Raw genomic sequence first — 16201 nt, forward strand, 5'->3', positions numbered from 1 at the left:
GGTGTGCAGGAGCTGCTTTGGGTGTGCAGGGGCTGCTTTGGGTATGCAGGGGCTGCTTTGGGGGTTTGGGTGTGCAGGTTTGGGGGTTCGGGTGTGCAGGGGCTGGTTCGGGTGTGCAGGGGCTGCTTTGGGGGTTCGGCTGTGCAGGGAAGGAGAGCCATGAAGCTGCTGCCTCTCAGCTGATGAAAGGATCAGCGCCCCCAGCCCTGGAGCCAGCGGGGCTGCAGTGACTCACCTTGTTTTGGTCGCTCCGAAGCGCAGAGAAAATGAACCTGTAAATATTTTAATCAGTTCTTCAGGCAAGCACTCTCCAGGATGGTTTTCACTGCGAGCAGCCAGATCTGCTGGGGGCTGAACTGGAGTTTAATGCATTTTATACGCTCAATTTATCGGGAGTAAATCAGACAGTCCAGAGTCAGGATACAATTCACCACTGGAGCTGCTGGATTGGGTGGAATCCTTGGGGCAGAGGGAAGTGCACATCAGGCACCGGAGCAGCCTGGGCTTCTTCCCTCGCCCAGGTCCTGGAATTCTGAGGCTGAGGAGTTTCAATGGGACCTTCCCTGCTCCTCCTCAGAGAGATGTGCTCGTGCTGTGGACGGGCAGGATTCAAGGGAATGCCCAAAGTCGGTGTGATAATCTCGCACCATAAGGGGTTTTGAAGATTATCAAGCCAATAAAGACATTGGGTGCAGATCCAGGGGAGTCAGCCCTCTGCACAGCTCCAGGATGGACAGGCTCCTGTCGCCGCAGGGCTTCTCCCCGTGAATCTGCAATCCAGCAGCTGAGGCAGATGAAAAGGGCACGGCTCACCCAGGTAACCGGCGTCTAACGCGGGCAGCTGAAGCAGCAGCTGCATTTCAAAGCATTCCAGCTCTTTCTGTGCCGCTCACAAGGGCTCAGGGTGTGCTGCGTGCAGGGATGAGCCTGACTGCAGGCAGATTCCCCGTTAACACGCTTTGTTCCTCAGGTATTACACGACAATACGACCGGGAGAAATTCTTGACATCAAAATTGCTCCACTCGTGTTTGAATTCCTGGGAGAAGACAACGTCTTAATACAAAGTCCCAGCTGTTCTCGGCACGGGGACGGCTCTGTCTGTGGAGCCACTCCAGCGGAGCATTGCGCTGGCACAGAGGATCGCTGCCGGGAGAGAGGGAGCTAATCACCCTGAAAACATCTGATGTACACATAATGCGGGATCGATGCCTGCTGAGGGAGGAATTACCGCCCGGAGTCCTTTCCTTGTCTCCAGCGCTTCCTGCCGAGCCCACAGCGCGGCAGGGTGACACACTGCCAGCCATTTGCATATGCCACAATAAATATGCATTCCCATAAATATTCTGCTTTCTGCAGCTGCCTGTCTCGGGGCTTGTGAGCCACTCGGGCAGATGTTACTGAAATCCATCCCTGAGCACAGGAATGAGGCCATTTCCTGACCGAGGAATTCCTGATAACTGAACTGACAGCAGCCTTTGCTGCGGCTCAAGGGACTCCAAGGCTCATTTGAACCCCATCCAGATCTCTTGATGACATCAGACCACCGATTTTCCATTGAGCAGCAGATCTTCCCTCCTGGAGAGGGGCGGCAATCTGTGCCTTGGAGGTGAAGGCAGGGCAGAGGAGGTTTAACCCAGGAATGGGTTAAAAGAGGAAGGCTGGGAACCAGTGACTTCCAGCTGGGAATTTCCTGGGATAACTCAGGAGATCCTCTGGCATGGACCGAGCGCTGCTCTCTGCTGTGCACCTGTGCCCAGGTGTTGCTTTGTTAGTGAGGGTTAATAAGGGACATGAATTCCCCTTCTCTTTCTGGGGTTGTGCTGTCCCTGCCCGGCTGCCGCAGGAGCCCTGCTCAGGTGTCCCATCCCGTGCCCGGAAATCCCAGGCCGCCCCGTGCCACCTGCAACGCCGGGCACGCCTTCAATCAGCAGCAGGAAGTGCCCAGGAGGGCCGGGCCAGCCGCGGGCTCCGAGCACACCTGGAGGGCTCTCCCAGCAGATTCCCAGCAGGAGACACCGAAATCACAAAGCACGACACGGGGGGTGCTCTGCGGAAAAACCTTCTCTTACAAATGAACCGGGTTTTTATTCACATCCCTTATAAAGTGCAGAGAGTCCACAGCCACCCCGGAAGGGTTCTGTGTGCTGTCAGCATGCCAATAATTTCCATTGGGTGGTGTCACAGCCCAGCTCACAACTGTCACCCAGCAGCAGCAGCAGCTCTGGCAGCAACAATCTAAGTTTGGCTTTTGACTAAAAACTCAGTTACATTAATTTACCCAATGTATACAGGAAATATCCTTTTGGGATTTTGGAAGCAAAATCATCAAGTTAAAAAGGAAAAATTACAAAAATTTAGAATGTTATAAAGTAAAAAAATAAGATTTATATTTTTTAATAGAAATCTCTCCTGTCAGATATAGCAGTATATATTCAGCAGTTTAGAATTTGTGGTGATTTGTAGACATTATCATTACCCCAGGTTCCAACTCCACCCCACAGATTTAGGTACAGACTAGTTGATCCCATGCTGCTGTATCCAATTCCTGTTAAAGCTCTCATCCTTCATAGCCTTTACCAGCCAGTCCTTCTCATCCTCCTCCTCAGAATCACTCCCTTCACTGGAATCCGCAGCCAGGAGCCGGGAATAATTAATTTTTCTCTGCCGGGGCAATCTGGATCGGACAATTAGGAAGAACAGGGTCCAGACGCCGAGCCCCACGCAGCTGGCCTGGAGCAGCACGGGCAGCCCGAGGTGCTGCACCACAAACCCTGCCCCGAGGCTGCCCAGGCCGGCCCCTGCCGTGCCCAGCGCCCGCAGCAGGGCGAGCAGGGCGCGCTCCGTGCCCGGCGCGGCCGCGTCCCGCACCGTGCCCTGCATGTGCCACCGCAGGGCCCCGCTGCCGAGGCCGGACAGCGCCTGCAGGGGCAGCGCCGCCCAGGGCACCCGGAGCAGGGAATAGCTCAGGAGCTGCGCTGCCAGCGCGCCCAGGCCCAGCGCCTCAGCCCCACCGCCCGGCAGCGCCCGCAGCAGCCGCGGCCCGAGCGGGTGAAGCGCCAGCTCCGCCAGCGGCCCCAGGGCCACCCAGAGCCCCAGGAGGAGCTCGCTGCTGCCCTGGTCCTGCAGCTGCCACGGGAGGAAGCTGTGGCTGGCAGAGCTGGCGGCGCCCACGAGGAACAGGGTGGCTGCCAAGAGCAGCGCCCGGCCGTGCCCCCGCAGCAGGGACAGCGCCTTGGGCAGCCCGGGAGCGCGGGCGCTGCGCCTGGGAGCGTGGCTGGGAAAGGAGACGCTGACCGTCAGCGAGAGCACCACCAGCACAGCGTAGGCGTAGAAGTGCACGGCCAGGCGGGGCACGGAGCCGCCGAGGGAGCAATGCAGCTGCTCCACCAGCACGGACACGCCGCACGCTCCGGCGGCCGCGCCCACGCAGCCCCACGGCCACAGCCGCCCGTGCCTGTCCGTGGCGTCCACCAAGTCCAGGTACTCGTAGACACTCTCATCCATGGCCCATTCCAGGGACGTGGCCAACAGCTCCCAAAGCACCACGGCGCCCAGGACCATGAGAAAAACCCGGTACTCTGTGTCCTGGGAGGTGCTCTGCACTGCCTCCAAGATGGCATCTCGAGAGTCTGAAAGGTTTTCGGACACGTGGGCACCTCCAACAGCGGGAAGAGCTGTTTTAAACAAAGCTGGCTCATTACTCTCGGTGGCATTTAGGCTTTCCTCAGCATTATCAGCAGGATTGGTGGCGGCAGAGTCCGGAGTTTCCTCCTGGAGCCCGGGGGAGGGAGGGCTGTAGGATGCCGGCCCTCCTGGTTCCGGTGTCTGCTGATCGACGCCTTTCACTGTCGGCCCAGAGGGACCATCCAAGGAGCCTTTTCCCTTTGGATCACCTTCCCCAGGCCCTCTGCCGCGTTCCTGAAGCGCACCTGCTGTGCCCAGCAACGCCTGGGAGCTTGCACTGGCCGGAGCGGGCTCCCTGCTCGCTGCCACCACCTCAGCAGCCGCTGTCCCCGCTCGCCCTGGCACGGCTCTGGTGTGCGGCAGAGCGCTGGGGTTCAGCGCCCCGTCACTGCTCCTGCCGGGGCTGGGCACCGGGCCGGGCACAGGGCCGGGCACCGGGCTGGGCACAGAGCTGGGCACCGGGCTGGGCACAGGGTCGGGCACCGGGCTGAGCACCGGGCTGGGCACAGGGCCGGGCACCGGGCTGGGCACCGGGCTGGGCAGAGCGGAGGGGAGCGCGGAGGGCAGCGGGGCGGGCAGGGCGCCGGGCAGGCCGAGCTGCAGGCTGCAGCCCGAGTGCCCCGTGTCCCCCGCGGGCGGGATGAGGGTGAGCGCCAGGCTGGCCCCGGCCGAGCCCAGCGCCGAGCCCAGCAGCAGCAGGCGCCGCCCGGCGCGGCCCCGCGGGCAGCACAGCGGCACGGCGAGCGCCGCCAGCAGCCGGGCCCCGGCCGCCGCCCCGACCAGCGGCGCGGGCAGCCCGAGCAGCCGCAGGTAGAGCGGCAGGAAGGGCTCGGCGCAGCCCCGGCCCGCGCCCTGCAGCCCCCGGAACAGCGCGGCCAGCGCCAGGGCCCGGCCCACGTCCCAGCGCCCGCTCATGGCCCCCGCCGCATTGGCCTCACCCGCCGCCAGCGCCGCCGCTCCCCGCCCGCCCCGCTCCGGGCAGGGCGGAGCCGCCGCACCTGCGGCACCGGGGCGGCACCGGCCCGGCCGCACCTGCCCCGCCACGGCACCGGCGGGGCCGCAGAGCCGTCTGCGGGCGGGGACGGGAATGGCCCGAGATCGACACCGGAATGGCCCGAGACCGACAGGGGAATGGCCCGGGACCGGCACGGGAATGGCCCGAGACCGGAACGGACCGGCACGGGAATGGCCCGAGACCGGAATGGGACGGGAATGGCCCGGCACCGGCGCGGAAACTGTCTGGGACCAACACCAGAATGGCCCGAGACCAGAATGGCCCAGGACCAGCATAGGAATGGCCCGGGAGCGGCACGGACCGGCACCGGCACCGGCACGAGAATGGCCTGGGATCGGCATGGGAACAGTCCGAGACTGACACCGGAATGGCCCAACACGGGAATGGCCCGGGATCGACACCGGAATGGCCCGGGACCGGCACGGGGATGGCCCGGGACCGGCACGGGGATGGCTCGGTACCGGCACGGGGATGGCTCGGTACCGGCACGGGGATGGCCCGGGACCGGCACGGGGATGGCTCGGTACCGGCACGGGGATGGCCCGGGACCGGCACGGGGATGGCTCGGTACCGGCACGGGGATGGCTCGGTACCGGCACGGGGATGGCCCGGTACTGGCACGGGGATGGCCCGGGACCGGCACGGGGATGGCCCGGTACTGGCACAAGGGATGGCTCGGTACCGGCACGGGGATGGCTCGGTACCGGCACGGGGATAGCCCGGCCCGTCCCCTCCCGCAGGTCCCGGGATGCTCGGGCTGAAGCGGCCGCCGCGCTCATCTGGCCCCAGCGCCCCGCACAGGCCGGGGAGCGGCGGCCGCGGTTCCGCTGGGCTCGGAGGGGACGGCCCGGGGCTCGCCCTCCTCCCGGCCCGCCGGGGCGCGGGGGACACGGACGGGAGCCCCAGGGAACGGGATTGCGGGTGGAATAGCCCCGGTGAGGGATGCTCCTCTCTGGACAATCTGTTCGGGGCTCACTGCTCGGGGAAGAACCGAGCCTCAGTTCAGGTGGAGCTCCTGAGCATCCCAGCCACGTGCAAACACACAACAACCACCAAGGGCAGCTTCAGCTTGGCTTTGTCGCCATTTCTTTCCATCGGCACTAAAAGGACTGCACCCTCTGGTACAAGTCATCCATGACACCTATACAAATAATTTATCATCCATCTACATAGTTTACAGCTGTACAGAACAAACTCTGCGCTCCAGCCCGCACCCCAGCCCAGCTCCAAGCCTTTTGGCTTTCTGAGCCTTTTCTTTGTGTGTGCAAACCCCACAGGGAAGCCCTGAAGAGGCAGAGGGGTGCAGAGGGGTCACCCCTTAAGGCCCACACGATCCCAAAACCAGCAGCTGCTCATGCAGGGGTTTCCTGAGGTGCCCGAGGGCTCCTGCTGCTCCCCAGCTTCCTTCAGGGGCACAATGTTTGCTGCCCCAGGCTGGCACAGGGGAGCACCAACAGCGTTTGGCTCGTGAGGTGAAAACCTGAGCCCTGCTGGGCTGTGAGACACCTCCAAAAGGAACATTGCTGCTGCCAGCTGCCCTGGGCTCCCCGGGTGGCAGTGCCACCTCCACGGATCTGCCTTGTTCTTCCTGAATGGAGAGCTCAAAGCTTTTCCCTGACCTGGGCAAAAGGCAAAAGCTCAGTCCTGGAGCATGGCTGTGCCCTTGGCAGGGGCTGTCAGCAATTGTCACACTGTCACACTGTCACAGGGCAGGGCTGTGCCCTTGGCAGGGGCATGGGGCCATTGTCACACTGTCACAGGGCAGGACTGTGCCCTTGGCAGGGGCATGGGGCCATTGTCACACTGTCACACTGTCACAGGGCAGGGCTGTGCCCTCTGAGCCCATCCTCCTCTGCTCTCCCCACCACTGCCATGTAAAGTCCCCACTGGTGGCTTTCAGAGAGTTTTCTCTCCCCGTGTGCTCTGTGCTGGCCCCAGGTCGTAACTCCCAGCACCTTTTCCATCTCCTTCACGGGATGACTCCTGCGAACGTGTTGATGGGCAGCAGCAGAGACTTGGGCAGGTATTTCACCAGCCCCACGTCTTCTGTTTCCTCAGGGCTGCATTTCGTGGTCCTCGTCTTCTGCAGGCAGTAGCTGGGCTCGAGGCAGGGAGACACCTCCAGGCTGGAAGGGCACAGAGCACATTTCCTGTGGCACGTTCCGATGTGAGCTCTGAGCAAAGGCCAGCTCTCCCCCTGCCAGCCACAGCTGCAATTGTGCTTTCTGCAGCTGGGTCTGACCGCAGAGATGAGCTGCTGGGTGTCAGTGTTTGACAGAACCCCGAGCTCCTGAGCTCAGTGAGACTCAGGAATTCACAGTTTGTGTTGGCTGGACCTTGAACCCTCAGCACATCCCCTGGCCCTGCAGCTCCCCGGGCACACCAGCCCCGGCCATGCCCACAGGGCTGGGTGCTCTCCCCCACCTGCCCCTGCTGGAGAGCCCGGGCAGGGATGCAGTCAGGGCAGAGAGCATCAGCACCCTGATGCATTCATAGCTCAGGAGATCTAACTCTGCTTGCCCCTGGAGGTGCCTGCTTTTCTCCTGCCTCAAGGACAGCACCTTTTGTGTAAAGAACAATCTTATTCCTCACACCATCTCCAAAACACAAATGTAGGGGAGCCTTCGTGTCCCTGCTGCCCCTGGAGAAGGAGTGGGGGTTTGTCAGGGATGAGGGTCAGGGCTCCCTGGCAGAGGGGAGGCAGGGGACGTGCAGAGCCAGGATTCTCACCCGATCACGTCCCTGTAGGTTCTCCTGCTGTCCTTGTCCAGCCGCACTGTGAAGGGTCTCTGCTCTGCGCTCCTGACCTTGATGCTGCGAGTTCTGAACCTGTGTGCCACAGCCTGCATGGGGAGAGCAAGGAGGGCCTGTGGGGGCGTCCCTCCCCTCCCTGGGCTGTGTGCTGGGTGGGACAGAAAATGACATTGCTCTGGTTTTCCTCTTTAACCTCAGATGGGACACAAAGAGAGTAATTTCTCTGTATTCAGAACCTGGCACTGACCAGCAGGGATGAGAGTGACCAGCAGGGATGAGCATGACCAGCATGGATCAGAGTGACCAGCAGGGATCAGAGTGACCAGAATGGATGAGAGTGACCAGCAGGGATGAGAGTGACCAGCAGGGATCAGAGTGACCAGCAGGGATCAGAGTGACCAGCAGGGATGGCACTGACCAGCAGGGATCAGAGTGACCAGCAGGGATCAGAGTGACCAGCAGGGATCACAGTGACCAGCAGGGATCAGAGTGACCAGCAGGGAGGGATCTGGGGCTTTGGCTCAAACATCCAGACTTTTCCACAGAAAATGATTACAGGGTGGCCCCAAATCCCTCTCCTCCCCACAGGGTTGCCCCTTTCCCTGCTGTTGAGGGGATTTTGGCCCTGAGCATCCCACGGGTACTCACTGAGAATGAGCGTCCTGCCAAGTTGCTGGTCCTGATGATTTCAGTGATGGTCACAGTGAGGCAGCCCAGGCCTGGGACAGAAGCAGGGGTTGGGCTGGGGCCATGGCACAGCCTCAGCTCAGCTCTGGGGACCCTGCCCCACATTTGGGTGCACTATGGACACACAGGGCTCCAGCAGGCTCCAAGGGCACAGGAATTGTGTGGGATCGTGCCCAGGGTGGAAAGCTCACAGGCTGTGCTAAGGGGCAGCTGGAAGAGGAAGGCTGGAGCAGAGGGAAGATGCTGGAGTCCTGTCTGAGCCTCAGGCACGTCATTCCTGAGCAAACCCCAACCAGACCGTGGGGACACCGATATTCCTGTCACTGGTTCCACCCCCAGAGCCCAGACACAGCTGGCACCAAGGGCCGTGGGCAGATCCACTGCTCTGAGCACCAGGAACCCCAGGAAGCGGGAAGAACCCACCTGCAGCCTCCTCAGCAGGGATGGCTTTCATCAGCAGGCCCGTGGAGCGCAGGGACAGCGCCAGCTCCTTCTGCCGCTCGCTGAGCACAACCTGCGGGCAAGGGCAGAGTCCTGGCAGTGCCCTGGCAGTGCCCTGGCAATCAATGCCCTGGAGATACCCTGGCAGTGCCCTGGCAATGCCCTGGCAGTGCCCTGACAATCAATGCCCTGGCAGTGCCCTGGCAGGGCTGGGCACAGCTTGTCACAAGCACAGGGGAGCTAACAGGTTGAGCACAGCCCCTGTCCTTGCCTGGACAGCAATTCCAGAGGGAAGAGGGAGGTCAGTGCCCTTTTAGGAGATCTGTGCCCTGCTGGAGCAGAGACTGGGGGTGCAGGAGCCCCACTCACCCTCCTGTAGGTCACTGTGAGGTCCATGCCAGGCCCATCCAGGGTGCTTTTCCTCTTGGTCGTGCTCAGCTCTGCCAGGAGGGAACCAGGTGGGGTTGACTCTCCCTCCTCCCACCTGTCTGAGCTCAGCAGAGAGGGATCCCCCCAGGGCTGAGCCCCCCCAGTGTCCCACCATGGCCTCCTGTCACGCTTTGTCCCTTCTGTCCCTCTCTTGGCAGCTGGGGCCCTGTGCCAGTGGGACAGACCCACTGCAGGCTCTGTGCCAGCCTCAGTGACAAATGTCCCCTGGATGGGGACCAGAGTGCACTGACAGAGGATCTGGGTGGCACTGCTGGAGCAGCCTCCAAGCACTCCTGCTCCAGCCCTGGCAGCTCGAGGAGCTGGATTTCTACCAGGAAAACATCCGGCTGTGAGGCTCAGCTTGTTTCCTCCACTACATCAGGGCTCAGGTTCAGCTCCCGAGTGTCCTGGAGCCGACCAGAGGCTCAGACTGCAAACCCTGGCTGGGCCAGGAGCCAGCAGGGCCCACATCAGCCTGGTCTCCTGGGAGAGCAGGGACGGGGAGGTGGTCAGGGAGGTCTGGCCAGGAACAAGGAGTGCTGCCCATGGCCTGGAGCTCTGCAGGTTGAGGGGGCACCTGGGCATGGCAGGAGCCCTGTCCGGGCTGCTGGGACACACACACCTCTGTGAGAGGGGCTGTCCTGCACCTGCGTCAGCAGCTCCGTCAGGAACACGTCCTCAGCCGGGTCCTGGGCTGGGTCCTGGAACAGCACCTGGAAGAGAGGGACAGCCCTGAGAGTCACAGCCCTGAGAGACACAGCCCTGAGAGACACAGCCCTGGGAGGAACAGCCCTGAGAGACACAGCCCTGAGAGACACAGCCCTGAGAGTCACAGACCTGACAGGAACAGCCCTGGGAGGAACAGCCCTGAGAGACACAGCCCTGAGAGTCACAGACCTGACAGGAACAGCCCTGAGAGTCACAGCCCTGAGAGACACAGCCCTGGGAGGAACAGCCCTGAGAGGAACAGCCCTGAGAGACACAGCCCTGAGAGACACAGCCCTGAGAGACACAGCCCTGAGAGACACAGCCCTGGGAGACACAGCCCTGAGAGACACAGCCCTGGGAGGAACAGCCCTGAGAGTCACAGCCCTGGGAGGAACAGCCCTGAGAGGAACAGCCCTGAGAGACACAGCCCTGAGAGGAACAGCCCTGAGAGACACAGCCCTGAGAGACACAGCCCTGGGAGGAACAGCCCTGAGAGGAACAGCCCTGAGAGACACAGCCCTGAGAGACACAGCCCTGAGAGACACAGCCCTGAGAGACACAGCCCTGGGAGGAACAGCCCTGGGAGGAACAGCCCTGAGAGTCACAGCCCTGAGAGTCACAGCCCTGAGAGACGCAGCCCTGAGAGTCACAGCCCTGACAGGAACAGCCCTGAGAGACACAGCCCTGAGAGTCACAGCCCTGAGAGTCACAGCCCTGAGAGTCACAGCCCTGAGAGTCACAGCCCTGAGAGACACAGCCCTGAGAGTCACAGCCCTGAGAGTCACAGCCCTGAGAGATACAGCCCTGAGAGTCACAGCCCTGAGAGACACAGCCCTGAGAGACACAGCCCTGAGAGACACAGCCCTGAGAGACACAGCCCTGAGAGACACAGCCCTGGGAGGAACAGCCCTGACAGGAACAGCCCTGGGAGGAACAGCCCTGAGAGACACAGCCCTGACAGGAACAGCCCTGAGAGTCACAGCCCTGAGAGGAACAGCCCTGAGAGTCACAGCCCTGACAGGAACAGCCCTGAGGACATCTCCTCTGTCACCCCGAGGTGTCACACGAGGTTTGTGCCCTGGACAGCCTCTCCAGAGCAGCCCCGGGGGCTGGGAGCTGGCCATGGCACTCGGGGTTCCTGTGGGCTGGGGGAGCTGCCCTGGCACCGTTTCCTGAGCTCCAGGAGGGTGGGAGCCTTGCCAGAACGTGGGGACCTGGCCAGCCCAGCCACGGGCACTGTCCCCGGCCACTGGATGTCACTGTGCCCTCGGAGATGAGTCACTCCCATTCTCCCGGCCAGGCTGAGCTGCTGCTGAGCTTCAGGGGACGCTGTTCCTCTCTGACCCAACCGCAATGGGCAGCTCACCCCAGCCCTGGGGATTATTTCCTTTTCACGGGCCTGAATTGGGCAGGACGTGCAGAGCAGGTCCTGGAGATCCCAGCCACTCTGCAATAGGTGCCACAGTGGCTGTGAGCAGATTAAAAAGAGCTCTGTGCATCAGCCTGAGCTTTGGAGGGGCTGCCAGAGGAGCAGGGAGGGAAGGGTTAATGTTGTATGCCCGAATTTAGCCCTTCCTTGCTCTCCTATCAAATGCCAGCCCTGGCTGTGATAGCGCCTCAGAGCAAAGCTGGCAGGAAATCCAGCAAAGGGCGCTGCAGGAAGCCCTGCAAAGCCCCCGCAGGGACAGGGGGTTCTGGCACTCTGCTCAGCAGAGCCCTGCTCGCTCCCAGCACCCAGAGCAGCAGGAACAGGGCTCCTGAGCACCCTGAGCCCGGCAGGGCGGGACACCCCCGACCCTGAGGGGGATTTCAAGGCTCCTGTGCTGGGCTGAGATCCCCAAATGGCCCTGCCAGGGGCACTGGCTCAGCTGAGCTGCGCTCCAGGATCATGGGCTGGGATCTGCTGGGAGCCCCCTCTGGCTCTGCCCAGCTCTGCCAGCCCCTGCAGGGCTGTGCCAGCTGTGCCAGCTGTGCCACCCACCTTGACAGAGTGCACCTGGAAGCAGACGGGCTGCGTGCCCATGCGGACGTAGTAGGCGATGACGTCGGTGAGGAACAGGTCGGTCACCAGGGCCCTGCTGGGCTGGGGGACAAACCACAGGCTGGCTCAGCCCCTGCCACTTCTCAGAAACCCTGCCACGAGGCCTCACACCTTCCTGGGCACCGAGGGAGGGATGAGCTGTCCCTGGCCTCGCCACTCACAGGGAGCAGGAGCTGAGCCCCCCTCGCAGCCCTTTCTGTGTGGGCAGGCAGTGGTGGCTCAAACTGCCAGGAAATGACAGCTGGGGGGATTTCAGCACAAGTTTTCTTTCTTGAAATCTGCCATTTCCTGTCCCCTGGTCAAAAAACCCCACCACAGCAAATGGTTTTTGTGGGCTGGGGCAGTGTCAGACACGGGCACCTCCTGGGGAGGGTTGGCAGGGGAAATCTCTGTCTTGGCTGGAGAGCCCTGCAGGGCCTGGGAAGGGTTTGGAGGGGAAATGTCTGGGGCTGGAGAGCCCTGCAGGGCCTGGAGAGGGGAAATCTCTGCCTGGGGATGGAGAGCCCTGCAGGGCTTGGGGAGAGTTTGGAGGGAAATCTCAGCCTGGGAAGGGTTTGGAGGGAAATCTCTACCTGGGATGGAGAGCCCTGCAGGGCCTGGGAAGGGTTTGGAGGGAAATCTCTGCCTGGGGATGGAGAGCCCTGCAGGGCACAGAGCCCTCCCCAGGGGCTGCAGGTGTTTTTGGGACATGGGAAGGTTTTCCTCCTACCATGGTGGCCAGCTTGGGGATCATGTGGCACAGGGTGTTGATGTTGCTCTCGTACCAGGGGTCAGCCCTGCCCAGGTACCCGGCCACCTCGCACAGCTCCTCGGGGCCAGCGTGCTCCTGCAGGGAAACGCAGCTCACAGCCACAGCCTGGGAATATTTGCTTTGCCTGGGCTTGTATTGAGCAAAACGTGAGGAGAAAACCCTGGAGAGCCCCTCCCAGCCACTTCCAGCCCTAAATCCAGCTCCTCTGGGACTTGGCTCACACTTGGCTCACACTCAGGAATTCCCGATCCCCTGCTCTCCCCATCCCCCGGACTGGCAGGAATTCCCAATCCCATCCCCCAGACAGACAGGAATTCCCGATCCCATCGCCCGGACAGACAGGAATTCCCGATCCCCAGCTGTCCCCATCTCCCACCCCCGGCACTCACAGCAGCCGAGGGCTGGGGCTGTGCCGGCACCACGGGGATGTGGTAGAACTGCAGGTCCAGCCTGGGCGTCAGGAACACTCGGCGGGCCTCCCGCTTCCTGAAACGCGAACGGAGACGTCCCGAGGGCAGGGGCAGAAGGCAGGGCAGTGCCAGGACACGGCCTCTGCTCTGCCACCTGCCCCCCTCGCTGCCTCCTTTCCCGGGATGTGCCCTGGGCTCCCAAATCAAGCAAGGGGAGGTGATGGGGAGGAGTTTTTGTCAGGTCCTGGTGTCCCTGTGCACCCAGCTCTGCTCCCAGGCTGCCCACACTGTCACCCACCCCACCCGGGGGAACCAGCTGGGAAACAGCCTCTTTGTGGGATTTTTCCCACTGTCTCGTTTGTTGTTCGTTTAACCGAGCCCCCGCACAGAGGGGAGGACAGGCTGTGTGCATCACTCGGGCCATGAGAGCCGCCGGGGACAGTCGGGTGCGTTTGGGAGCCGAGCACGGATCCGAGCCCCAGCCCCAGCCCCAGCCCCAGCCCCCCGGCTGCTCCCACAGCCCCGCTGTGCTCCGTCCCCCCGAGCCCGGCCGGCCGCAGGTACCTGAGCGAGTGGAAGGCTTGTGCCAGGCGGCCCAGGATGCGATCGTCCCCCAGCAGCACCACGCGGGCGGTGTGCAGCCTCTGCAGCGGGGCCGGGGGCTCGGGGGGCATCCCCGCCCTCCCGAGGGCCTTCCCGGGGGGCTTCCCGCCGCCAGCCTGCAGCAGGGCCACGCTGTCCAGCGGCGACGGCTTCTTCTTGATGCCGCCCTTCCTGTGCAGCCGGGAGCGCTCGCAGGGCTCCTCCGGCGCGGGCAGGTCCCGCTCGATGCCGCTGTCCGTGGACAGCACCGAGAAGCGGCTCTGGCCGCAGCAGCCGCAGCCCGGCAGCGAGTCCGGCATCTCCACGGGCTCCAGCTCCTGCCCCAGGCCCTCGGGCTCGCAGCTCTGCGACAGCGGCCGCAGGAACAGCACCAGCTCCTTCCCTGCGGGCACGGAGCGCCTGAGCGGGGACAGGGCACAGCCGGGCACAGCTTCCCTCACCCGGGGAACCCGCAGAGCTGAGAGCAGGAACAGCCCCAGCTCCTTCCCTGCGGGCACGGAGCGCCTGAGCGGGGACAGGGACACCACCTGCTCCTGCCCCAGCTGCCTTCCCCCTGGGGAGCCCTGAGCTGAGAGCAGGAACAGCCCCAGCTCCTTCCCTGAGAGCCTGAGCCGGGAGAGGGGCACAGAGGGGCTCAGCCCGCTCCTGCCCCAGCTGCTCTCCCCTCAGGGAACCCGCAGAGCTGAGGGCTCCGAGGGCAGCCAGTCCTCAGCCCCAGTGCCCACCGAGAGAGCTTGGTGCTGCTCCAGCCCCAGAACCCCAGAGTGGTTCGGGTTGGGGGGGACCTTGAGGATCATCCTCATTCCCAACCCTGCCATGGCAGGGACACCTTCCACCAGAGCAGGCTGCTCACAGCTCCATCCAGCCTGGCCTTGGGCACTGCCAGGGGCACCCACGGGTGCCCTGGGCACGTCCTGCTGCAGCCCCAGCTCCTTCCCCCTCCTCCTCACCAGGAAGGAGGCCTGGGACAGTCAGCGCCCATCTCCACGAGCTTGGGCCTGGGACAGTGGTGCCCAAACTCCCTGCCCAAGGGTCAGGGCTCAGTGACCCCTCTGGGACAGGACCCCCAGGCTCAGACCCCCCCAGCGCCCCCAGCCCTGGGGCACTCACAGAGCTGCTCATCTTCTGTCCACAGGTGGAAGCTGATGTTGGGGCTGGGCAGAGGGGTGCCCTGCAGCCCTTCCTGGGGAGCATTCCCTGGGAATACAAGGGCTCTTGGAGCATTTCCCCACACACCAGCACGAGCCCCAGCACTGAGCGCTGGCTGGGGCAGCCCTGGGGCTCTCCCTGCCCAGAGCTGCTGGGTGAGGCCAGATGTGAGGCTGTGCAGCCCCTGCTCTCACAAACTGAGCCATCCCCAGGTGTCTGCAGCACTGCTGGGAGGGAGAAATGGAAGGGGGGAACTGGGCCAGGGACAGGAGTGACACAGGGACACAGGAGGACACCACGGCTCCCTGTCCCATGGGAATGCCTGCCTGGGCTCACCTTTGTGCGAGGAGCCCAGGAGGCTGTGGTAGATCCTCTCCAGCCGCGCCGTGCGCTGGCCCCGGTCCGAGCCCCCCTCGCTGCCCTCCACGGCCGCCACCACCTGCTGGAACCAGTGCTCCACATCCCCCGGGGGCAGGGCCTGCGGGACAGGGGCTGTGAGCGCCTGGAAACGGGGAATGATCCACGGCCAGGGCAGCGGGAGGGGCAGGGACAGCAAATGGGTCCTGCAGAAAGTGATTCCTGCAGGGACAGCAAATGGGTCCTGCAGAAAGTGATTCCTACAGGGAGAGCAAGTGGGTCCTGCAGAAAGTGATTCCTGCAGGGACAGCAAATGGGTCCTGCAGAAAGTGATTCCCGGGGGACACCAATGTCCTCCTGTCCCCAGCAGACGCTGGCTGTGCTGGCTGCTCACAGCTCCTTTGGGGGCAGCTTGGCAGCTGAAGGGCTCCTGGGGCATCCCCAGCAGTGCTGGCACTTGGGGTGACCCTCGGCCCATGGGGACAGCAGGCACATGAGGGTGACCTTGGAGTGGGGATTGCCGGGAGCCCCTGCCAAGTGACTGAGGCAGACATTTGTGCCACTGCAGCCCCACAGCTCCTTCCAGGAGGGTTTGGAGAAAACTGGCTGAAACCTTTCCCCTGAGAGGTTCCTGCAGTGCCCAGCGGCTCCCAGAGGAGCTGACAAGAGGCTCTGTCTCAGCTTTGCTGGGCAAAACCAGCACTGAGACCGAAGGTTCCCCCTCTGGCTCTGCTGTTTTCCATCCGAAGGGTGTCTGAGCTCAGCCCAGCCCAGCTCTGGGGCCGCAGCACTGGGGAGCTGGGGGGGTTTCTCCACTTCCCAAAGCACCGTTTGCTCCTGCAGGCTGTGCAGAGCAGGAGCAGGGGGAGCAGGGGAGGAGCTGCTGCAGTACCTGGAGGCGGGCCCTGAGGCCGGGGGTGTCGCAGGTGTCCCCCAGGGCCGCCTGCAGGGCGTGGGTGACCACGCAGCTCATGCAGCCCCGCGGGCTCTGGGACACCTGGGCAGCCTCGGTGTCCATGGCCAGAGCCCTGCAGATGGCTTCGGGCAGCAGCTCGGGGTCAGCGAAGATGAAAATCCTGCGGGGGAAAGGGGGAGATGCAGCCTCACACCACAGCCCCCGGGGCTGGCAGGAGCAGCTCCCGTCTCACTTTTTCCATTGTTGCTGTTGCTG

The 16201-nt window shown here is 63.2% G+C and overlaps 2 protein-coding genes across 6 annotated transcripts in view; both read right to left on the reverse strand.

Annotated features, from left to right (window-relative positions):
• Positions 1-2459: 2459 nt before the first annotated feature.
• MFSD6L (major facilitator superfamily domain containing 6 like) lies at positions 2460-4600 on the reverse strand. Its single transcript, XM_036394828.1, has one exon. It carries the CDS (start codon positions 4598-4600, stop codon positions 2516-2518), a length of 2085 nt encoding a protein of 694 aa, XP_036250721.1. The 3' UTR covers positions 2460-2515.
• Positions 4601-5763: 1163 nt separating this feature from the next.
• The window catches only part of PIK3R6 (phosphoinositide-3-kinase regulatory subunit 6), a 28265-nt gene continuing 17827 nt past the window's right edge, over positions 5764-16201 (reverse strand). For 3 of the 5 annotated variants that reach the window (XM_036394650.2, XM_036394648.2, XM_036394649.1), the window contains 13 exons: positions 15923-16106; positions 15010-15151; positions 14635-14721; positions 13486-13906; positions 12901-12997; positions 12470-12586; positions 11701-11802; positions 9634-9724; positions 8952-9022; positions 8565-8655; positions 8103-8173; positions 7431-7543; positions 5764-6826 (listed from right to left, as the gene is read on the reverse strand). In XM_036394650.2, the coding sequence (XP_036250543.1) occupies positions 6670-6826; positions 7431-7543; positions 8103-8173; positions 8565-8655; positions 8952-9022; positions 9634-9724; positions 11701-11802; positions 12470-12586; positions 12901-12997; positions 13486-13906; positions 14635-14721; positions 15010-15151; positions 15923-16106 (1744 nt within the window). In that variant the 3' untranslated portion in view covers positions 5764-6669. Of the gene's footprint in view, positions 6827-7430; positions 7544-8102; positions 8174-8564; positions 8656-8950; positions 9023-9631; positions 9725-11700; positions 11803-12469; positions 12587-12900; positions 12998-13485; positions 13907-14634; positions 14722-15009; positions 15152-15922; positions 16107-16201 lie in introns of those variants that run through there. The other 2 variants (XM_054516886.1, XM_054516887.1) reach the window with 2 other exon arrangements.

The sequence above is a fragment of the Molothrus ater genome, chromosome 19, assembly GCF_012460135.2.
Source record: "Molothrus ater isolate BHLD 08-10-18 breed brown headed cowbird chromosome 19, BPBGC_Mater_1.1, whole genome shotgun sequence".
Lineage (NCBI taxonomy): Eukaryota > Metazoa > Chordata > Aves > Passeriformes > Icteridae > Molothrus > Molothrus ater.